This window comes from Mustela erminea, chromosome 5 (genome assembly GCF_009829155.1).
Source record: "Mustela erminea isolate mMusErm1 chromosome 5, mMusErm1.Pri, whole genome shotgun sequence".
In the NCBI taxonomy this organism is placed as follows: Eukaryota; Metazoa; Chordata; class Mammalia; order Carnivora; family Mustelidae; genus Mustela; species Mustela erminea.
In genome coordinates this window covers 27,287,336-27,312,511 of record NC_045618.1, presented here as the reverse complement: position 1 = coordinate 27,312,511, position 25,176 = coordinate 27,287,336, and the positions used below count along the sequence as shown (strand labels likewise).

The 25,176-nt window shown below is 37.5% G+C and overlaps 1 protein-coding gene across 2 annotated transcripts in view; it reads left to right on the top strand.

Moving 5' to 3' along the window:
- The window catches only part of OCA2 (OCA2 melanosomal transmembrane protein), a 399,414-nt gene extending 374,874 nt beyond the window's left edge, over positions 1-24,540 (top strand). For both annotated transcript variants that reach the window (XM_032342310.1, XM_032342311.1), the window contains one exon: positions 23,777-24,540. In XM_032342310.1, the coding sequence (XP_032198201.1) occupies positions 23,777-23,861 (85 nt within the window). In that variant the 3' untranslated portion in view covers positions 23,862-24,540. The remainder of the gene's footprint in view (positions 1-23,776) is intronic.
- The last annotated feature ends 636 nt before the right edge of the window (positions 24,541-25,176 follow it).

Sequence of the window (25,176 nt, the reverse complement as noted above, 5' to 3'; positions counted from 1 at the left end):
CTGGGGGTTACAGAACAGAGGGGCTTGGGGTTTGAGGTAACCAGGTGATGGGTATTAGGGAGGGCACATGTGGTGATAAGGGGCGGGTGTTATATGCAACTAATGAATCATTGAACACTACATCAAAAACTAATGGTGTACTATATGTTGGCTAATTGAACATAATAAAAAAAAGAAATATCTGCTTAGTACAAGGTCACAGACTTTTTTCTTTTAGGTATACTTCAATAAGTTTTACATTTTTCTTCTGGGTCTGTGATCCTTTTTTGAGTTTGCTTGCTTTTGTTTATGGTATAACGAATGAGTAAATATTCATTTTTGCGACAGGTACAGCATCATTTATAGAAAAGACTATAACTTTTACATTGAGCTGCTTTGGTATTTTTGTAAAAAATCAAACAAAAGGTCCATACATTTAGTAAGTGTTCCAGGATATATGACAGCTAGAGTAGGCTTTGATAAGTTCCAATGGGTACTTTAAGAACCATACTGTTTTTCATAGCAGCTGCACTATTCATTTTACATTCCCACTTATAGTGTATAAAGGTTCTAATTTCTTCACACTCTTGCCAGCACTTGATATTTTGTTGTTATTTATTTATTTATTTATTTTGATGGTGATCATCTTTATGCGGGTGAGGTGATTATCTCGTGGTTTTGATTTGCATTTCCATGTTTATTAGTGATATTGAGCATCTTTTCATATGCTTGTTCATTTGTATATTTTCCTTGGGAAAAGGTTTCAATTTTTAGTCCTAAAAATATGGGCGTTTCTCTTTTGTTGTTAATTTGTAGGAGCTACTTATATTCTGGATATTCATCCCTTATCAGATATATAGTTAGAAAATATTTTCTATTCTGTAGGTTGCCATTTCACTCTGGATTGTTTTATTTGCTGTACAGAGGTTTTTAAATTTGATGTAGTCCTATTTGTTCATTTTTGCTTTTGTTGTCTGTGCTTTTGGTGTCATATGCAATAAGTGATTGCAAAATCTAATGTCATGAAGCTTTTCTCCTTTTTTAAAAAAAGTTTTTCCAGGAGTTACATAGTTTCAAGACTTACATATGAGTCTTCAATTTGATATAATTTTTGTTTATGGTGTGAGGGGTCCAAATTCATTCTTTTGCATGTGGATGTCTAGTTTTCCAAGCACCATTTGTTGGAGAGACTGTCTTTTCCCCATTTTTAGCCTTTGAATCATTGCCAAAGACCATTTGATCATATCTGCAAAGGCTTATTTTGGAGCTCTCTATTCTCTAGACTACTCATTGGTCAATAGGTCTATCTTTATGACAGTGCCAATATGATTTTGATTACTATGGCTTTGTAGTATGGTTTAAAGTCAAGACGTGTGGGTCATTTATTTTTTATTTATTCTTTATTGTGTTATGTTAGTCACTATATAGTACATCATTAGTTTTTGATGTAGTGTTCCAAGATTCACTGTTTACATCTAACACCCAGTACTCCATGTAATATGTGCCCTCCATAATACCCACCATCAGGCTCACCCATCCCTTTACCCCCTCCCTTCCAAAGCCCTCGGTTTGTTTCGCAGAGTCTGCAGTCTCTCATGGTTCATCTTCCCCTCTGATTTCCCCTGGTTCACTTTTCCCTTCTTTCTCCTAATGTCTTCCATGTTATTCCTTATGCTCCACAAGTAAGTGAAACCATATGATAATTGACTTTCTCTGCTTGACTTGTTTCACTCAGCATAATCACCCACAGTGAATATCATTCTCAATGGGAAAAGCTCACAGCCTTCCCTTTGAGATGAGGAACATGACAAGGATGTCCACTCTGGCCACTGTTGTTCAACATAGTATAGAAGTCCTAGCAACAGCAATCAGACAACAAAAAGAAATAAAATGTATACAAATTGGCAAAGAAAATATAGCATCAGTTTTAATGTCTCTTCTTTCATTTCTGATCTTTAAAATTTGATTTTTTTCTCTTTTTTATTTTAGTCTAGCTAGGAATTTGTCAGTTTTGCTGATCTTTTTAAAAAATCGGCTCTTAGTTTAACTGATCCTTTTCTGTTGTTTTTCTATTTTCTTCATTAGTGTTTTAATTTTTATTATTTTACTCTTTCCGCTTTCATTTGTTCTTTTTTTCTAGTTCCTTGAGGTGTAAAATTTAGTTGTTGATTTAAGATATTTCTTCTATTTTAATGTAGGCATTTGCTACCTTAAGCTGTCTTCTTAGTGCTTTTACTGAATGACATAAGTTTTGGTATATTGTGTTTTCATTTCCATTGTCCTAATACATTTTATTTTTTTTTTGTGGTGCGGCCAGTATGTCACATCTTTAAAAATCAAAGTATAATTAACATACAGTGTGATGTTATTTTCATAATGGTTCAACAATTCTATACATTTCTCAGTACTCATCAAGATGAGTGTACTCTTGAACCCCCTTATCCATTTCACTCATTCTCCTGCCCACATTCCCTCTGACAACTGTCAATTTATTCTCTATATTTAAGATTTATTTTTTCTTTTGTTTCTTTTTTCTTTCTTTGTTTGTGGAATTATTGGGTAAAATGGTATTTCTATTTTTAATTATTTGAAGAGCCTCTATACTATTTTCTACAGTGGTCACACCAATTTGCATTCCTACCAAGAGTGAACAAGGGTTCCTTTTTCACCACATCTTAGCCAACACTTGTTATTTCTTGTGTTTTTTAATTTTAGTCATTCTGACAGGTGTAAAGTGATATGTCATTGAGGTTTTAATTTGCATTTCCTTAATGATTTGATTTGTGATATGAACATCTTTTCATGTGTGTGTTGTCCATCTGCATGTTTTCCTTTGGAAAAAAAAATATCTATTCAGGTTCTCTGCTGATTTTTTAACAAATGATGCTTAGGAAACTGGATAGTTAACATGCTAACTGGACCACTTTTTTATGCCACAGGTAAAAATAAACCCCAAATGGATTAAAGACCTATGATGAGGTCTGAAATTATGAAACGTCTAGAGGAAAACATAGTAATTTTTTTGACATTGGCTACAGAAACACTTTTCTAGATACATCTCTTGCTTTTTCTTGGATCCTTAGCTGTTCAGTAGTATTCCTCTATCAGTAATTCTTACCCCATGTGTCTTAGAGTTTGTAGTCCCCTGTGGCTTTCAGGAGTTGAGCTGCTAGTTCCTGTGGTTTTCCCTAGTCTGGAACCAGAGCTGTGCCTCTTTTAACCATTTGAATTTCAAGGTAGGGGTAATGGAGACCAATCCCTTATGCACCTCCTAGAAATGTTGCAAGTTTTATTCTCTTTATTTCCTCAGGTTTATGGAAGGGATCTAGGCATTGGTCCACTGCTTCTCCCAAAATGTCTGATACCAGGGAGGGTGTAGGGCAAGTGTGAGTAAAAACACCATAAAAATATTTACTGTTTCAAATGCGGTGATTTGTTTATTGATTGGTTGTTTACTTTATTGCAGTAGATCCTTGACTGATTTCCAAAATTCCTCTGAAGTTATTTTGGTTAGTTCTTATTTGTTTATTTAATGTTGCTGCGGGAAAAAGGGCAAGGAGCTTCCTAGTTCACCATTTTGCTTAGTTTCATTCTTTTTGTAATAGTAGAATGAAATTCCATTGTAGAGATATACCAAATGTTTTATTTATCCATTCATGCATTGATGGACATTTCTGTCATTTCTACCTTCTTGCTATTGCAGATAGTGCTTCTGTAGTCATGGGTGAACGTACATAGGGTTTGTTAGAATACCTGTTTTTAATTCTTTTGTATATATTCCTAGTTGTGGAATTGTCAGGTTTCCCTTATTTTTGAAATATATATTTATTTTTGCTGCATATAGAATTTAATGTAGACATGTTTTTCTTTCCAGCACTCTAAAGATGCCTCCCCATCATCTTCTTGTTGCATAGTCTGGCAAGAGCTCTGCCATAATTTTTTTTTGGGAGGGGGTTGTTTTTCTGTGCATAATGTGGGCTTTTCTCTGGCTACCTTAGCCAATTTCTCTGTCTTTGATTTTCAACATCTAAGGTTTGACTTTGGTTGTTTTGTTTTATAACATTTATTCAGCATGGTGTTTTCCATGCTTGTTAGATTTGTGATGTGATTTCATTAGAGATTCCTGGATATTATTTTTTTGCCCCGTTCTCATTTTTCTTTCCCTACCTTTAGGATTCTGGTTACACACATTAGATGATTTGATATTGTCCTACAATACTCGGATGCATTGTTATTTTTTTCCTCTTCTTTTTTCTCTTCATTTTTCAGTGTGTATAATTTTTTTGGTCTGTATTTAAATTCACTAATTACTTTCTCGATTTGTCATGTCTGCTGATGAGTCTGTCAAAGGCACTTTTCATTTTTGCTAATATGATTCTCATTTCTACAATTTGCATTGAAATCTTTCTCATAATTTCTATCTCTCTTCTCAAATTACCCATTGATTTTGTATATTGTTCACATTTTCCATTAGAGTCTTTAACATGTTAAGCTCAGTTATTTAAGGGGCGGGGGTTGGGAGGTTGGGGGAACCAGGTGGTGGGTATTAGAGAGGGCACGGATTGCATGGAACACTGGGTGTGGTGCAAAAACAATGAATACTGTTAAGCTGAAAAAAAAATTAAAAAAATTTATAAAATAAAATTTCTAATCTGGTAATGTTATGACTGATTCTGGCTTTATTAGTTACATTATCTCTTGAGAGTATATTGGCTTTATTCTAGCTTATTCATATGTCTCAATTTTTTTGTTGAAAGGTGGATGAGAGAAACTAAGGCAGATATTCATTAATGCTTGGAAATGAATGCACCTTTTCTTCTGTTAGGTCTTTCATGTGGATATTTGATTCAGACTGGTCACGAATTGACTTGGTGTGTGTCTTGCTGCTTGATCACCTTCAGGTGCCATAATTCTCAATCTTCTAGTGTTATCTTGTGTTTAAGATTGGGAATTGGTTTGTCAAAAAATTTTTTTCAACGTTTTTTTCTTCCTCATTTTTAGGTCTTTCCTTTGCACCGAGTTACAGAGAATCTCTCTCCATGCTTTTAAAGCACAATACTATTATTTGTAGCGCAACACTTGTTCACCTGGTAGGAGTGTAGTGGGTGTCTTTGTTATTTGCATCATACTTTTTTCTCAAGTGGGCACCATGTCTCTGAGTCTTGGCTCTGTGACCTTTTAAGGTTCCTGCCCCTCCCAAGCTGTGTTTCTCATTCCATACACTGTTCTTGCCTCACCTTCTGGACGTATGGCTTTATGTCTGTTTCTTTCCCTTGATTGAAATGGATTCTCCTCAGTACCATGGGAGTATACTGTTTGCTGCTGTCTTTGGCCCATAGTTGTAGGCTTTAGTCCCTGAGGAGATTATGGATAAAAATCTGGGCCTGGTGTCATTCCTTCCAGCAGGAAGTGCTGATGTCTCTGCCAGGTCAGCACCACAAGGGATGATTTTTCAGGACCTGGCCAGTCTCTTCTGTGAGTACTCAATGAGGTCCATGATGAAGATACTGCATTCCTCTTTCATCTGAAGTCCCCAAGATTTCTATATTCTCTTGTTTTTATTTCACATTCTGTTTTTGCCAATTTGTTGAAAGATGTTGACTAAGTTGTTTGTGGTATTGGCTGACCTATGTCTGCAAGTGATTACCCTCCATCTCTCTTTGCAAGTGCATACTTTTCCTTAGACTTCAGGTTAGTTAGCTGCTCCAACATCTCAGCTCTAGGGAGGTTTGTGAAGTTTTTGATTTGAAGTTTGCCTGGATCTTTTCTGCTGTATGATTCAGAATGATGTTCTTTCTGCTTTCTTCTAACTGGAAGTCTTTCATGGAAATTTAACTTACCAGGATGGGAGTCACTTTGATATATTCATTAAATCAAAGTATACAATGTGGGGGAACAAATTTCAAAAACTGACTGAATCCTCTCTTGATAACATTTTGGTAATTCACCTTCACATATATTTTCCAGAATGACCTTCACTTTTTTGTTTTGGGACCTGTGTTCACACAGTGCTTCTCATCTGGAATGCTCACCCAGATCCTCCCTGAGTGCCAGTAACAACTCACTGTTTAAAGTCCAGTTGGAACAATACTTTCTGAATAAAATATTCATAGTGCATCATAGCAGGGTGTGTTTTTTAACTGGTCCCATTTAGGACGTAATTACTTATGCCTTATGCTACCCAGAACACTGTGTACATTTTCCTATAATCCCATACACCTAGCCTAGATGCCACTATAGTAAAACTCTGATGAGTGATTTAATGAACAAGGCTTAGTCAGAACAAGTTAAGAATAATTTAACATATACATTGTGTTATAGTAGTTGTTTATGTATCTGTCTTTTTTACAAATTTATGAGGTACTGAAGGCAAAATTTATCTTATTTACTTTATAGTTCTTATGGTGATAGTAGGTTTCTAATATATATTAATAAGTGAATAAACAAAAACCTTTAAAGATTGATACTCAGTGGCACTTTCAGGGAAAGCAAGGAGAAAGGGAATGATGAAGTGGATAAGAAAAGGAAGGATGCTGAATTAGGTGCCACAAAGACTCCTATGGTCAACCATTTTCCAGTCCCCATTCTGCTAAGGCATGACCATTCAGCATAGTGCCTGCAAATTAATTTATGGGAGGTTTTCTTTTCTTTCACTTTTTTTTTTTTTTACTGTGCACAAAATTATTTTTTATGGTTTTATGTTAGTCACCATAAAATACATCATTAGTTTTTGATGCAGTGTTCCAAGATTCATTGTTTATGTACAACACCCGGTGCTCCATGCAATACATGCCCTCCTTAGTACCCAACACCTGGCTCACCCATCTTCCCACTTCCTTCCCCTCTAAAACCCTCAGTTTGTTTCTCAGAGTGCACAGTCTCTCATAGTTCATCTCCCCCACTGATTTCCCCCAGTTCACTTTTCCTTTCCTTCTCCTAATGTCCTTCATGTTATTCCTTATGTTCCACAAGTAAGTGAAACCATGAGATAATTGACCTTCTCTGCTTGACTTATTTCACTTAGCATAATCTCCTCCAGTCCCATCCATATTGATGCAAAAGTTGGATATTCATCCTTTCTGATGGCTGAGTAATATTCCATTGCATATATGGACCACATCTTTATCCATTCACCTGTTAAAGAGCATTTTGGCTCTTTCCATAGTTTGTGATTGTAGACATTGTTGCTATGAACATTAGGGTACATATGGCCTTTCTTTTCACTACATATGTGTCTTTCGGGTAAATACCCAATAGTGCCATTGCCAAATCATAGGTTAGCCCTATTTTTAATTTTTTGAGGAATCTCCACACTGTTTTCAAAGTGGCTGCACCAACTTGCATTCCCACCAACAGTGTAAGAGGGTTCCCTTTTCTCCACATCCTCTCCAACATTTGTTGTTTCCTGCCATGTTAATCTTTGCTATTCTAACAGGTGTGTGTGTGGTCTTGATTTGCATTTCCTCCATGGCTAATGATGCCATCATCATTATCATAATGCCTGCTAGCCATTTGTATGCTTTCATTGGAGAAGTGTCTGTTCATGTCTTCTGACCATTTTTTGACATGTTTTCTTCACCTATTATATGGAATAGTTGGCTACCAGTTTACTATAAGCAAAAGATGTGTAAATAATTGATTATTCTTAGAAATGTCAACTTCTTTGTGAGTTAATATTTTGCTGTGTTTTTCAATTTTGACTACAAAATACAAAAGTTCTAGTATGTCCCTGATAACTAAATTTGTGATAGATTTCTTCTCAACTTGCATTAGAAAATAACCTTAGTGAAGTTCCTTTGGATACTTTCCACACATTTTTTTTTCTTCTTTAGACAGCTGCATTTTGTTACAGAAGCATGTACTCAGGAAGATCAAACTATCCTTTTTCCTTCCATTTCATCTCATTGAGATTGCCCCATCAGTTCCAGGTACAGACTTTACAAGTGTGGTCCCTACACACTATCCTGTGAGGAATGTGTATTCACCTGAGCATACCCAGCCCCAAGGAGAGTGGTATTTTTGCCTGCAGTCTGTGGAAGGTGGCTCATATCTGCAGACAAAGCATCATTTCCTAATTAGCTATTAACTGACAAACCTTGAAGGCAAGGGTTATATGGGCATAAAACGGGTTATTTGGAAAGTTGGGGGAAAAGGAACGGTAAATTTTGGAGTTTGAGACCTGTTGGAAATAATTCAGCTTTAATTTAAATATAAATGTTCTTTCATCAGTTTTGGGCATTATATATATGAAAGTTTTATAGAGCTATTTTTGTATTAAAAAGGATAAGATAGAGACAGAAAGACGAGCAAGAGAAAGAATTGGGTTCAACTCAATTCTTTGTCAAAATAGAATGTAAGTCACAATAGAGCAGAAACTTTTTTTCCCCCCTGCTGTGTATCTTTAGCCATGGAATAGTGTTGAGCATATTAGGTAAATGCTCAAAAACATGTATTAAAAGAATTGACTATAGCAAATCCCTTTACTACTCATGTTTTAGTTTCTTCATGTGTAAAAAGAAGTTTTAGACAAGGTTACCTCCAAAGTAGGTAAATTTAACTTTACAATTCTAGAAATTTATTATAACCTTAATGTCTGATAAGCTATTTTTAAGGTTTTAAGAAATGTCTTATTCTCTGATATGATATATAAGAAAGGATGAAGCAGTTTTTAAAGATGATAAATAAATAGATTTAAGGATCACAGGTTAAATCTCCTGAGATTTGAAGAAGTCAATACTAAGTAATGGCAAAAGTAAAAAAAAATATATTGTAGTTTTTGAGTGACAAAATAATAGGGAAGCCAACTTTCTGAGGTGGGTACTCTCCATAAGTGATACAGGATAGTCTGCTTTAAATATCTGAAGTAGGAGAGACTTTGAACTAGTCCTCTTCCACAGAATGAGACTGGGCAAGGATTTAAGAACAGTTCAATCTAAGAAAGAGTTGAAGGAACTAGATATACTGGCAAAGAGAATATGAAGGGGACTTGGTACATGCTGAGAAAAATATTTCCATACTGCGAGGAATAGAAATGGGACCTATGAGTACAAGTGGGTTTTTTTTGACTCAGTGAAAGGGAAGACTTTTAATAATCAGAGCTCATGATGGAACGTTTCACAAGGCAACTAACTCTTGAATCCTGTAAATGTCCAGTTTAAGATTAGAGCATTGAAAAAATGATGGAGATGTGTTTGATGGCCACGATCTGAAATTTATGAAAGGGGACATTTGTCTTAAAATGGTATAGAGAAGGTATTTTGATACAATGTTAGAATCATTCTAAATTAGGCCAGAGCTTAAGCATTTTTCCTCATACTCTTATACAAAGACACATATATGAATCATGGCCTTTTGGTCTTTCTTTTTTTGTAGCTGAGTTAGCTAAAATAGGTTTTGGGTCTTGATATTTTCCTAATTCTTGGTCCTAGAACTTTATTTATCTCTATTCCTCTTTAAAGGATATCCCACAGAGCACTGTTCCCTTGAAGTAACTCAAGAAAGAGGGTTTCCAGGTCAAATCATTTTGGAAACACTGCATAATACACCCAACCCTTGGAGAACCACAGCCCACATTAGAATATTGGATTTCAAGGATCCCTGTAGTTAATTACCTCAGTGACCTGTGCTATTCTTTAGCCAGTGTTTCTCAAATGTATTTGACCTTGAAATTTCATTTTGAATAACATTTGGAGACATTCAAATGAGCCCATGTTGGAAGCAGGGTAGTCAGGTATGGCTACCCTGAAAGCCTTAAAACTGTAGCACAGCGGGGGCGCCTGGGTGGCTCAGTGGGTTAAAGCCTCTGCCTTCAGCTCAGGTCATGATCCCAGGGTCCTGGGATCGAGCCCCACATCGGGCTCTCTGCTCAGTAGGGAGCCTGCTTCCTCCTCTCTCACTCTCTGCCTGCCTCTCTGCCTACTTGTGATCTGTCAAATAAATAAATAAAATCTTAAAAAAAAATAAAATAAAACTGTAGCACAGGGAGCTTTTATTGGCTGCATGATGGGCAGCATATGCTGTTCTGATGGGTAACAGAGCTCCCTTGCAGTAAGTTAGAGCCCTCCATCCAGAACAAGATGTTTAGGTTGCCAAATGTGGCTGGAGATGAGGGAAACAATAGTAGCAGCCTCTGGGTACAGCCAGAACAGACTGAAACAGATAGGACTTGAGCACCAGGAAGCAGAAGGTGGCCTAGCAGAAAGGATCACATATGATCAAGGTCATAGTTCACTTTCTCCTGTTTTTTTCTGGGAATGGAAAGACTGGTCATTTTGATACAGCACTTCCTTGAATGCAATTGGGGTGGATGGTGCAGTCAGAAATATTTTTAAATCCCTTTAAGATAAGGACTCTGTTTTCAACCATATTCTAATTCTGTGTTAATGCATTCTGTCACTTATGACAATTTAAGTACTAAAGGAAACCCCCAGAGACTTAGTGTTTAACAGTCTGAATGATTTCTGTCTCTGCTTTCTGTTTTTGCAATGTATTTGAACCTCAGTCTTTTTTTCTGTAATGTAGGGATAATGCTATCTAATAATATCCAGGTTGTTGTAAAAAATAAATAAAGGAAGAATAAAAAAGTCATAAAACAATGGGATATAATACTTAAGTGAAATTCCTGCATGTTTTCTTTCCTTTCTCTTCATGTAAGGAACCAAATTTGCAACTTTCTATTAACATAGAAATTCCTGAATCCCCTTTCCCTGAACTGCGAGTTCAGTCTCTGTGACTGCTTTTCCCAGGTGATAGCTGGTTCTCCCTCTGGAGTTGCTGTAACTTTCCTCTTCCTCAAGTGTTTACTTGCTTCTGTGTATGAGGATGTCTTGGTGAGAGTTCTGGGAAATTTCCAACAGGTTTTCTTTTCTGTCATACAATGACTCTGGTGTGACATGTTGTTTTCTACATGACATACAACTTTAAACAGATATAAATTGAACATTATAATTCTAAAAATAGATACCCTAGGGCTCTCCTCCTATGTGGGGTGCTGTAGAAAATGTGCACATTGTGGCTTATTTAGTATCTAATCAGCCGAAAACCTCCCAGATGCCTTGTCAAAAACAAAGCCTCTCACATGGGTTTTTCCTCCTTTTCCCCATTCTTTCTATGGTTGGGTTCTTCTCATGCATATGTGTTAAGTCAGAAAAATGTATACTGCCAGGTAAGATCTCTGTTGAACACAATGTTGTAAAACTAGAAAGAAAAGCCATTTGGATTTTAGAAGGTCTAATGGCCTTAGTGGTTTCAGATTCAGGAAGAAGTTGATGCTAAAAACTAACATTAACTGATGAAATTATGTTTCCCCAGTGCCATTGTAATCCTGATATGCCTGAATTGGTTTAGGAAAAAAAAAAAGAGCTCTGGGGGTTATCTGGGTAGCTTAGTTGGTTAGGCATCCGACTTGGTTTTGACTCAAGTCATGGTCTCAGAGTTGTGAGGCTCCATGCTGGGAGTAGAACATGCTTGGGATTCTTTCTCCCCCTCTTGCTTTTCCTCTCTCTATCCCTACTCCCATGTGCTCTCTCTTTATAAAATAATAGTAAATAAAACAAAAAATTAAAAAAATAATAAAAAATGAAATCTGAATTCCAAAAAAATGGGGAAACCTAATAGATTAATTGTGCTTAAAGATTTTCCTCACCTGATAGTCTACATTGAAAAGTCACTTAAGTGGTTGCAAAGATGGCAGAGGGGTAGGGACCCTATTTCAACCAGTCCCCTTAATTGAGCAGGTTATCTACTAGACCACTCTGAATACCCACAAAATCATCCTGAGATGTAAGAAGATATATCTAGATCTCTACAAACAGAATATCCCTGGAGATTGGTTTCCAGGTGTGAAGGGGGGAGCTGTGATTCCCTGGGCAGATATCAGAAGTTAAATGGAAGGGGGAGTGGGCCTCCAGGATCCTGCACCACTGCAGCAAAAAAGCCCTCTGTGCTGGAGACCAGGCACAGACTCACAGAATAGCAGTGTCAGAGGAAAGAATTTAGGGCAGTCTCCCAGACTGAAACCTGGAGCTGTGGGGTCATGCATGTGAATTGGGGGCAGCTGGTGGTTTTAGAAGCACAAAAGGCAAAGATGTGCCTGGACCTGGAAGTGAGGGCTTGGAGTGCTGCCATGGGGTACACAACCCAGGACACTCGGTTTTTAGCTACACAGACAGAAACGGAGACAGTGTGGCTTGGATGCACATTGAAGAACAGACTGCGATCTCTGTTCTGAGACAGAGGTTTGGATACAGTCACTTCTGCTTTGACTCTCAAAAGAGATGCAGAAATCCACCAGGGAAAGACATCTGAGAACAAAAGACCCCCAAAACCAGTTTTCACTGGGCCCATCCCCCCAAGGGGGCAGGGTAACTCCTGTTCAAACAGGGTTGCCTGAGTAACATGGTGGCAGGCCCCTGTCCCAGAAGACAGGCTGGTAGAACAAGAGGCCATCAACCCTAAGGTCCCTATAAAACAGGTACATCTTGCTTAGGTTGTGGTCAATGATTTGGATTCTGTATATTCCCTCAACCACCCATCAACAGAATGACTAAAAGGAGGAACCCCTAACACAGGAAATATTCAGAGACTGTGGCCTCTTCTACAGAACTAATGGATATAGATATAAGCAAGATGTCAGAAATAGAAGACAATACCTGGGATAGAGGACACCATTAATGGCAACATAGATTCTCTAAGGGCAGAGATGAAAGTTCATCTGGTAGAACTTAAAAATGTTATCAGTGAGATACAATCTAATCTAGATACTCTAACAGCTAGTGTAAATGAGACAAAAGAGCTAATTAGTAATCTAGAAGACAAACTGATATAAAAGAAGGAACAGGAGGAGGACTGGATAAAACCAGCTTAGAATACATGAAAACAGAATTAAAGAAATAGATGATGCCATGAAACATTCCAAGTCAGAATTATTGGGATCCCTGAGGGGGTAGAGACAGAGAGAACTAGAAGATATATTTGAGCAAACCATAGCTGGGAACTTCCTTAATCTGGGAAATGAAACAAGATTTCATGTCCTAGAGGCAGGAAGGACCCCTCCCAAGTTAAGAAGAATAAACCACTACCCTGGTATGTAATAGTAATAGTAAAACTTGTAATTCTCAGAACCAAGGAAACCATCTTAAGGGCAGCTAGGGGGAAGAGGTTCCTTACCTACTGAGGGAGGAACATCAGAATAACACCCGACTTTCCCATAGAGATTTGGCAAGCCAGAAAGGGCTGGCAAGACATATTCAGGGTACTAAATGAGAAGACCGTCCCATCAAAAATACTTTATCTGTTCATATCTTCTGCCCATTTTTTTTTTTTTTAATATGATTGTCTGTTTTGTGTGTGTTGAGTTTGAGGAGTCCTTTATAGATCCTGGATATCAACCTTTTGTCTGTACTGTCATTTGCAAATATCTTCTCCCATTCCATGGGTTGCCTCTTTGTTTTCTTGACTGTTTCCTTTGCTGTGCAGAAACTTTTGATCTTGATGAAGTCCCAAAAGTTCATCTTCGCTTTTGTTTCCTTTGCATTTGGAGGCATATCTTGAAAGAAGTTGCTGTGGCTGATATCGAAGCGATTACTGCCTATGTTCTCCTCTAGGATTCTGATGGATTCCTGTCTCACATTGAGGTCTTTTATCCATTTTGAATTTATCTTTGTGTACAGTGTAAGAGAATGGCCGAGTTTCATTCTTCTACATATGAAGATATGAACAGACACTTCTCCAATGAAGACACACAAATGGCTATCAGACACATGAAAAAATGTTCATCATCACTAGCCATCAGGGAGATTCAAATTAAAACCACATTGAGATACCACCTTACACCACTTAGAATGGCCAAAATTAGCAAGACAGGAAACAACATGTGTTGGAGAGGATGTGGAGAAAGGGGAACCCTCTTACACTGTTGGTGGGAATGCAAGTTGGTGCAGCCACTTTGGAAAACAGTGTGGAGATTCCTTGAGAAATTAAAAATAGAGCTTCCCTATGACCCTACAATTACACTTACTGGGTATTTACCCCAAAGATACAGATGTAGTGAAAAGAAGGGCCATCTATAACCCAATGTTTATAGCGGCAATGGCCACGGTCGCCAAACTGTGGAAAGAACAAAGATGCCCTTCAATGGACGAATGGATAAGGAAGATGTGGTCCATATACACTATGGAGTATTATGCCTCCATCAGAAAGGATGAATACCCAACTTTTGTAGCAACGTGGACGGGACTGGAAGAGATTATGCTGAGTGAAATAAGTCAAGCAGAGAGAGTCAATTATATGGCTTCACTTATTTGTGGAGCATAACAAATAGCATGGAGGACAAGGGGAGATGGAGAGGAGAAAGGAGTTGAGGGAAATTGGAAGGGGAGGTGAACCATGAGAGACTATGGACTCTGAAAAACAATCTGAGGGTTTTGAAGGGGTGGATGGTGGGAGGTTGGGGGAACCAGGTGGTGGGTATTATAGAAGGCATGGATTGCATGGAGCATTGGGTATGGGGCAAAAACAATGAATACTGTTATGTTGAAAAGAAATTAAAAAATCAAAATAAATAAATTAATTAATTAAAAAAAATACTTTATCTGACAAGGTTGTCATTTGGAATGGATGGAGAGATAAAGAGCTTTCATGACCAGCAGAAACTATAAGAATACATGATCACTAGCTGACTCTGCAAGAAATATTAAGGAGAGTTCTCTGAAAGTAGAAAGACTACAACAGTGATCCAGAACAGAGATATACAGCTATAATCCACAGAAACAAGGACTTCACAAGCAGCATGATGTCAATTGAAATATTATCTTTCATTAGTCACTCTCAATGTGAGCTGCCTAAATGCTCCCATAAAATGGCATAGGATTGCAGATTGGATAAAAAGGCAGGACCCATCCATATGCTGTCTATAAGAGGCTAATTTTGAACCTAAGGATACATGCAGGCTGAAAGTGAAGGGATGGACTCTTTTATGTCAATGGACCCAAAAGAAAGCTGGGATAGCAATTCTCATATCAGACAAATTAGATTTTAAGCTAAAGCTTGTAGTTAGAGATACAGAGGGACACTACATCATTCTTAAAGGGTCTGTCCAACAAGAAGATCTAACAATTGTAAATATCTATACCCCCAAATGTGAGTGGCCAACTACACAAGCCAACTGTTAACCAAAATAAAGACATATTGATATCTGCATTAATTGTAGGAGACCTCAACACTACACTCTCAAAGACAGACAGATCAACTAAGCAGAAAATCAACAAAGAAACACAAGCTTTGAATGACACCCTGGAACAAATGGACCTCATAGATACATACATAAAGAACATTCCACCCTAATACAAGAGAATACTCATTCTTCTCAAGCACACATGGAACTTTCTCCAGAATAGACCACATACTGGGTCATGAATCAGGTCTCAACTGATCCCAAAAGACTGAGATTATTCCCTGCAAATTCTCAGAATACAGTGCTTTGAAAGCATTTTTCACAAGAAAAAGTTTAGAAGAAATTTAAATACTTGGAAGTTAAAGAACACCTTGCTCAAGAATGTTTGGATCAACCAGGAAATCAAAGAAGAACTTAAACAATTCATGGGAACCAGTGAGAAAGAAAACACATTGGTCCAAAACCCATGGGATTTGGCAAAGTTGGTCCTAAGTGGGAAATGCATAACCACCTAAGCCTCACTCAAAAAAAAAAAAAAACCAGAATACACACATTCTCTTTACATCTTAAAGGACTGGAGAATCAACAACAAATTAAGCCTGCCTCATGCATGAGAAGGGAAATAATTAAGATGAGAACAGAGATCATTGAGTTAGGAACTAGAAATACAGTAGAACACATCAACAAAACTAGAAGCTGGTTCTTTGAAAGAATTAATAAGATCAATAAACCACTGGCCAGATTTATCCAAAAGAAAAGAGACAGGACCAAATTAATAAAATTTTGAATGAAAGGGGAGAGATCATGACTAACACAAAGGAGATAGAAACAATCATCAGAAATTATTACCAACCACTACATGCCAATGAACTAAGCAACCTGGAAGAAATGCCTGCATTCCTGGAAACCTATAAACTACCAAGACTGAAACAGGAAGAAATTGATAATATGAATGGACTAATAACCATTAATGAGATTGAACCAGTGATGTGATCAAAAACCTCCACCCTTATGATTTACTGGCAGCTGATTGATTGTTTAAGAAACAAAACAAATGATCATGCGAGAAAAAGAGAGAGAGGCAAATCAGGAAACAGACTCTTAACTATAGAGAACAAATCAATGGTTACTTGAGGACAGGTGAGTGAGGAATGGGGGAAATAGGTGGTGGACATTAGGAGTGCACTTGTGATGAGCACCAGGTGTTATATGTAATTGTTGAATCAATAAATTCAACACCTGAAACAAATATTACAATGTATGTTAACTAACTGGAATTTAAATAAAAACAAACAAAAAGACACACACACACACACACACGAAAACTGTAAACAGTGGAACTGATAAGTCAAGAGGTGATTTTTTTTTTTTTTGTAAATGCTTTTGATGTTATAAATAAAGCTTTGGCATTAATCAAGAAAAAGAATAAATACAAAAATTAGGTACAAAGGGAATAAAGCTACAGAGATAAACATTAAAATTATATTAGGATATTATATAAATGAGCTAATAAAAGAGTTTTTATAAAATTAATGTTTTTCAGGAAAAATATAAATCATCAAGGTTATTTTAAGTAGTAGATCCATATGGATGCTCTCTGAAATTTCTCATGTCCATTCTCCTCCTCTTTGGCTGTTCAATTCCCATTTTCTGTTGAACAACAGACTTAAAAGTTATTTTTCTTACAAACCTCCTCTTTCTGCTCAGCCCCTTACACCAACAGTTGAGCACCACCAGGTAAAGGAGTTACTTGCTTTTGGTGCTTTCCTTCACAATCTTGAGTATGGGCCTTTGTTTAGTACTCACTACATTGTGTTGCAAATTTGATTTTCTATTTGCTCCTTTCACTGTGGGCTACTTATAGGCAGGGAGTGCCTATTATTTCTTTTTATCTCGCCTAGGTATTATCCAACAAAGAGTGTAATGTAAATAACAAAGGCATTAAGTAATTTTAGAGGGGTTGGAGTAAGGAGAGGAACAATTATTTGTAACAAAGGAAGATTTGCAGGTGTTTATAGGATAGAAGAAGATGTCAGTCAAAAGGAGGCATTAAAGGTATGAAAGAAAAAAAGCTCTTGGTGAACAAAGTTCTTAGAGGAGGGCCAAAGAGATGCAGTCCAAAGTTTGAGTCCAATACTCAATAGAGGGAAAAAAGAAAGGTAAAGATAAAGGCTTGCTGGGTATAGATGAGGAATGCTGCTGCTATTTAACTCAGCTAAATATGATGTTCTTTAAAAAGTCAGAAGGGATTCTTGAAACCCTATGTTTATTGCTGCACCATTTGCAATAGCCACATTATAGACACAGTCCATTCATCAACAGATGAATGGATAAATAAGATGGAGTATATACATACAATGGAATGTTATTCAGCCATAAAAAGAATGAAGTCTTGTCATTTGTAATAATATGCACAGAGCTAGAGAGTACAATATTAAGTGAAATATGTCAAGCTGAGAAAGACAAATACCATATGATTTCACTCATGTAGAATTTGAGAAACAAAACAAATGAACAAAGGAAAAGAAAGAGAGACAAACCAAAAAATAGACTCTTAAATATAGAGAACAAACTGATGATTACCAGAGGGGAAGTGGGTATGGGGGATGGGTGAAATAAGTGAAGGGGATTGAGAGTACACTTACCATGATGAGCACTGAAAACTGTACAGAATTGTTGAATCACTATATTACACACCTGAACTTAATATAACATTGCACGTCAACTATAGTGGAATTCAATTAAAAAAACAAAAGTCAGAAGGAAGGTCATATTCCAAATATGAGAATATGGGAGGAGCCAGGAATTTTCAGCAAAGGTATTGAGCAAAAAACATTTATAAAGTGTTTTCATATGAAGCCAAGTATTTGCAGGGCTGTCTGACTTTCCATTTATGTTCAGTGGAGACCCTCAATGGGTAAAGGGGTTCTCCAACATGGAAGGGAGAGACTGGCTGGCTGCAGATATCATGGAGGGAGAGATAAGAGTCCCAGCTCTACAGATGGCCCAAGAGCACTGGTACTGGTCAAGAGACAGAGGGAACTAGCAGAGGTGGGCACAAAGTATGTAATGAAAATGCTTTTTTTTTTTTTTTTTTTTCAGAAGGAGAAAGAACAAGACATAATTTTCTCGAATTCTTTCTCTTTTGCTTGCTATAAAGATGGTACATACATGTCATAAGTTTGAACACATGAAAAAGAAACCATGCAAGCTTGAGGCTATTCTGATGGGGAGAAAAGCAAATTTTTACAATTTCAACAATTTCATTGCCACCTGCCTTTTTTCCTCTAAGTTTTGCCTTTTTACTTTGTTGCTTTTGCTCCTTACTATGATTTCTATTTGTTCCTCTGTCATTCTTTCTAGTCTTTAGCCATGTAAGCTCTGCTGCTGGAAGCTCATCACCAACACAATATGATGGGGAACACTCTGAAAATACCATAAGATCGCCTCCTAACTTAGATGTGCCTTCTCTCTTCTGTAGCTTTCCCTCTGGGTCACTACCTTCTACCCCACCAGGAACTCCTCTCTCTATGGGAAATACAATGATGGGGCTTTATTTCCAGGATGCAGGAAGTTCATTCAGCCTTTCTTCGTGAAGTGGATTAGCTAATTGTCACCTGGAGAAATCCAAGACATGAGGTATGAGGCTGTTCAAATTTCAAATGATGGCTGAGGATGAGAGAACAATTCATGTCCTGAGGCCCTGAATAACATGAGGACATGTTAAGGGACTGAAGAGTATGGCTCTCAAGGTATCCAGGGTCTATGGATGGTGGGGCAAGCTGTCCATCCCTGTGATAAGCTCCCACAGTCCTGTAGAAGCTGAAGCTGTTCTGCTGAGAAACATGCATTACCTTTGTGGAAAGAAAACAATGAAATGACTTTTGATTAAGATCTATAATCATGGTATGTTATAAAGACTTTTGGGAAGGAAGAATGATAGGAAGAATGGTTTCAGTCTAAAACTCAAGTAGGAGACTTCATTAGCAAACATTTCCTTTTGAAACTAGGCCAGTCTTCAGTGTGTGGAATTCCACTCTCAGTGCAAATGCCTGACCCATTGGAAATGGCATGGTTCTGAGCAGCTTGTTTCCCAGCAATTTGGAAGCTTTGGTTCCTGGGAGTACTGTGTGTCATCACAGTTATGTTTTTAACCTAAAACGGAATGCATTTGTCTGGGCATCCATCTGACATTTTGCATCTTGATTTGTGCTTTGACATTCAAGTGTTTTTGTCTTTTGTAACAGAATGTGATGTTTGGAGCCACCATAGATTAAAAATAATCCCAGAGGGAAATGAAAGCATGATGTGATGCTGGATTTTGAGCAAATTTGCTTTCCCTAAGTCTTTTGGTAAAGGTACTTCTTTTCTGAGAGGCTTGGGGAGCAAGACAAATGGATCTTCTGGGAAATGGAACTGCTCTTGGTAAATGTAGAGCATAAATGTGTATACGAAGAGAACTGCTGGCAGTGACAGGAAGTCATTACTGCCCTTTCTTCAAATAAATCTCCTTCCAGCAGACTCCAGCCTGGGCAGTGAGTGAAACATTGAAACACTAATCAAGCTAACCACCAGGAAAAAGCAGCAGGGGCTCACCCCAAGAAGGAACATGCCAGCATTAGCAGTTTCTACAGAAAGAGGTGCCCCACCCTTGTCTTTACCCATCAGATACTTAGGTGTGTAGCCACTGTTGTCAGTGTTGTCTTCAAATTGCCAATAAACAGCTTCATCATTTGTCTTGACCCTAACCTTAGAGGATTCTTTGTGCCTATGTTTGACTTCCAAAATGTATAAGGAAAAGGTCACCCTGATGAGCTTGCTCCTCTGGGGGAGATGTACAGAGAGGATGGCAGAGACTCTGTAAGGCAGTCTGAACCTGCTTTCTCTGAGAAGGCCTTGCTCGAGCGTATCCTCTCCAAAAACTCCATCTAGAGCTAGCATCCCCTCCATCTAGTCAAGGTCTTAAACCTGCCTTTTCACATGTTTTCAACCAGAAATTGTGATGCTCCTAGAGCTGCATTGGACTGCACAGCCCCCAGTCACTTTGACACAATTGAGCCTTGAAATGTGGCAAGTCAAAGTAAGATATCTTGTAAATAGAAAACCTACACTGGATTTTGAAAATTAAGTATACAAAAGTGAAAGTAAAATATTCCATTAGGAATTTTATGTGATCATATGTTAAAATAATAATTTGGATATGTTGGAATAAATAAAATATATTATTAAATTTAATTTCATTTGTTTTCTTTTGCTGTTTTTTGAATATGTGGTACTAGAAATTTGAAATTACATAGTGACTCATGTACTTTTCTGTTGCTTGGTGGACTGCAAGTACCTTTTATTTTGAGTAGGAGTTGACAAGAAGATGACACTTTATTTCACCTTCTTAAGACTGTATTTTTTTATAATGGGAGAGGAAAATATTTTTTGTAAAGGGTCAGATAGTATACATTTCAGGCTTTGTGGACCACATGGTTTCTATTGCAACTACTCAACTCTACTGTGCTGTGCCAGACACAGCCACCTAGATGGTAAAGCAACCATTGATAAGTAAATGAATGAGAGAGAATATGTTCCAATAAAACTTTATTTACCAAAACAGGCAGTGGGCCAGTATTAGCCTGGGGCTATAGTTTATTGTTTCTTGATCTGTAAAAATGGGTGATTTACTTAAGTGAGTTCTCTTTGGACTGGAAAAGCACATTTTTCATTCATAGAATCCTTACTGTATGCAAGTTTATGGCTTGAGAGATCTTATGGTACATGCAAATATCTTTGTGAGTATTATTATGACTTTGGCATGTCATAACTAACAAATGATGAAGCTGGAATCTAAAATAATAGAGCTGGCATCTGATGTGAATTCCCTTCTCTCTCTTTCTCTCTGTCTCTCCATCTCTCCCTTCCTTCTTTACCTTCCTCACTCTCCCCTTTCCTTTTTCTTCCCTTCTCCCTCTTTTTCTGTATCTCTCACCTGCCTCTCTGTTTCTGCTTTTGTCTCTGTCTCCATCTCTCTCCTCCCACTGGTTTGGCTGGAGTTTGTACCCTCTGGGGTTCCTTATTTAAGGCACTGTAGGTGGTATTAGGATAGGCTTAGACTGCTCCAGTCTCCTGAAGCTCAGTGAATACTAAAATGTCTCCTTTGTAGTCCTGAATATCGTGTCTGAGACTCACTGTCATGTTAAATGGACTCAAAGGAGTATCTCATCAATCTTGCTCTGGTGGCTCATTATGTGACCAGACACTGGCCTAAGGCATTTATAGGGATGAACTCATATAATCCTCATAATAACTTCAGTAAGTAAGTACTACTATTTCCATTTCAAAAATGAAGAAATTGAGTCATGGATATGTCCCAAGATCATGCAGCTGGACAAGAGCTGGGCCCTTAACTAATGTGTTGTGGTAGGAATGCAAGCAGGTTTTGAAGCCAGAAAAATATTCCAAAATATCATCGGCATCATAGTGGTGGTATACTTTATGAAATTCCTTAATATATTTAAGCTTCAGTTTCTTTGTCTATAAAATAGGGATGATATGTATGGCCTACCGTATTGTGTTTGGGAAATGTCAATGTTTATCGATGAAACCCTCAAGGTATAGCAGATATTCAGTACGTCACTTATTTCTGAGTGGTATATTTCATTTTATGGTTTATTTATACCCACAGGGAAGCAGAATGTATAATGATTTTGAACATGGACTTTAGAGTTAGATTGAATGGGTTTGAATGTCTATACCATAACAGGTTACCCAAGTGACCTGGATAAATTTGCTTCCTTTTCCAAATTCCATCTGTACAGTGGATGCAATGATAATAGTCTTGAAAGGTGATATAAGCAGTTGATGTGGTCATCTGTGTGAGGATTTACATGGTGTCTAGATACTAAGTAAACAGTCATTTTTCTGATGGTGTCAGATCCCCAGATGATGCTCCTTCTTAGGATTGGTGTTATCTCTGAGCCACCAGTAACTCTTAATTGGAAGCACACCAGAACCATCTACAGGGAACTTCCTCTGGGTTTGGACTCCCCAAGTATAATGTCTTCTTTTTGTGGGATCCATCTGTTGCAAGGCAGATTTGCCTGTGAAACATACCAGATGTCCCAGGACCCAGGTTGATGTGTTCAACATCTTACTCAACACTGATGTAATTTAACACAATCTGTCACAGTGTGAAGAAAGGTTTGCATTTGTATGAAAGCTTGTGATGATATCTGTGGTGCTTGGAGTTGACCAGACACTGTTCCTGGGTGTATTTTTCCAGAATTCAATGATCAGGGTTGACTTATTGCAAACATGTCTAGGTATTTAAAAAAAAAATAATAACCAAGTTTATTAATCTCAAGAAATTTAGATAATCTTAGTAAAACCTGTTGTTTCGGTTTTCTGTTTTGTAAAAGAAATGTCAGAATAGAAGCTACCACCTCCTTGGGGCACTGGGTAGCTCAGTCGGTTAAGTGTCTGCCTTCAGTTCAGGTCATGATCCCAGGATCCTGGGATCAAGCTCTGCATTGGACTCCCGGCACTGCAGGGAGCCTGGTTCTCCCTCTCTCTCTGCCTGCTGCTCCACTTGCTTGTATTCTTTCTCTCTTCCTGTCAAATAAATAAACATTTTTAAATTTTTTTAAATGTTTATTTATTTATTTAATTTTAAGAAGCAGCAGCAGCTACCCCCTTCCTGAAATGTCCAATTCTGGCTTGGGATTTAAGGAACTGTTTCACTTGTGGATGTAGTTTCTGTGTTTAAATTACAGCTTTGTGAACAGAGCCTTGCTGTGGCTCTTTCTGAGTAGCCACTCCTCATGCCATGGTCAGGGAGAGGAAGGTCAGGGAAATGTCAAAATTCTTGTCATTATCACACACTGGGCTCTTACCAGTGATTTTTTAAAGCTTTTTCAAGACAAAAACTTCAATCTCTGCAGTAACTTCCCTCAGTGACAATGAACCACTAAGCAATGTCTTCAAAGCATGAGTTCCAAATGCAAAGTGGGAATTGACTGGGATTTATTAGCCTGGATAGGGGTTTGTGGGAATACAAGTATATTATGGGAGGCATATAGTGAGGGGAACTTTCATCTTTTTATGACTTCTTTTGTATTTGTGCTTATCTACACTCTCATCTTCCCTTCCTAAGACAAAATATTATTTCCCAATCCTGCCTCTGAAGCTCTCTTCAATTTTAAGCATTACAAACTTCCCAGGTCTGTGGAAATATGACCTTTCTGGGAAACCAGTTCTCTCAGGACAATTGGAAGATGATGCAGAGATTTAAATAATGGTCCAGTTACACAATATTGGCAGTTGTAAGTGTCATTATCAATATCAACACTCTAATATTATAGATGAATAAGTTGAGGCTATAAAATGTCAACTAACATTTGCAAAAATTATAAGCACATCTCAAAATGTCATATATCTAATGAAGGCACACATCCATACCATCTAGACTAAAACCAACTTTTCAATTTCTAGAAATAAGAAATAATTGACTTTACAGATACGGAAAGCTCCTAAATCATGACAAATATAATGATGCAATAAAAAATGTAATAATGAGTCTAGATCTTACAGTACTTACCAGATACCAGACACCACAATCCACTTTTCTTTGTTTTTCAGGTTGGGCTTCCCAATGATGGTTGTCTCCTGCACAGTTGGAATGTGCTACCTCCTTGTTGCTCATGTTGTGATGGGATGGAATTAATAGATATACATCATTTGAAGACTAAAGGAAACTTGACCCATCACCAACATCAGTAGAAAAACACCCAAGACCACTCTTGGGAGAAGAAAAGGTGCTCATCATGGGGGTGCTCTGGAGTGGAGAATTTTGGCATCCATATTTATTCAGGTTAATGCTGGAAAATCACAGGAAGTATGAAATAACTTACTAAAGATTCCACTATGGGAAAATATGTATATTTCAAAACACATCTTGCTATGCTCTGTAAGAAAAGACACAAATGCAGTATTCTTACCCAAATGGCTTATGCTATGTAACTGTCACTTTCCTGAGGCCTTCTAGAGTTTTTTCATATAATCACTTTTCATGTTAAAATAATCAGCATTCAAATTGTATACTCTCCAAATACATATTCTCCCTTGGAAAAGGAAGAGAGTTTGTAAGGAAACATTTTATGTGTTAAAAAAAAAAATAAACTATCTTGACAAAAGATTTAGCATTTGTTAGTCTTCTAATTTTTTAGTTGTTTACATTGTGTAAAATTGTATTTTATCCATTTATATTTTTTCCTCTGGAGTTTTTAAGTCCTCAGTTACAAGTGCAGGGTGCCTAAGTGGCTGTCTGTCAGGCGTCTGCCTTCAGCTTAGGTCATGATTCCAGGATTCAAGCCCTGCATTGGGCTCTCTGCTCAGCTGAGAGCAGAGAGATCTCCCTTTCCCTCTGCCCCTCCCTCCACTTGTGCTCTCTCTCTCTCTCTCTCTCTCTCAAATAAATAAAATCTTCTAAAAAATGTACAAGGGCATAAATTTGACTTGTAAGAATGTCATAAGTGTTTTTAAAATAATATTTTACATATTTAATATCTAGAATAATAATCTTCAGTTTTGAAGGTGGTACATGCTATTTCCAATGATTATACAAAGTGTGGTTAATGCACCCAGTTCTGCACACTGCACAGGACTCTAGGGTTTCAGTCAGTGTTTATTAAATGTTGTTCTTTTGTGGAGTATTATGTGTGAGACAAAGGTAGTGAGAGCAAAGAGCAAGGGGATCTGAGGTCTCATCTGCTTTGCTTGGTCAGTACTATTGTTATAGCCCAGACAACCGACCTCTTCTTCAGTTTTTGTTCTACTCTGTGTGATTCCTTGAGATGAAAATGTTTACTGGGGACTCTCCTAGAAGTGATAGTTGTATGAAGTGTCTGATTTCAAAAGGTTTAGGATCCCCAGGGCACTAAATAGTGGGAAATAGGAGATCTTTCTAGTTATATTTCTGTCCCTGGCACTCTTAGGATGAATGTGCCCTTTCTACAGTTTAGAATCTATATTTGTTAAAT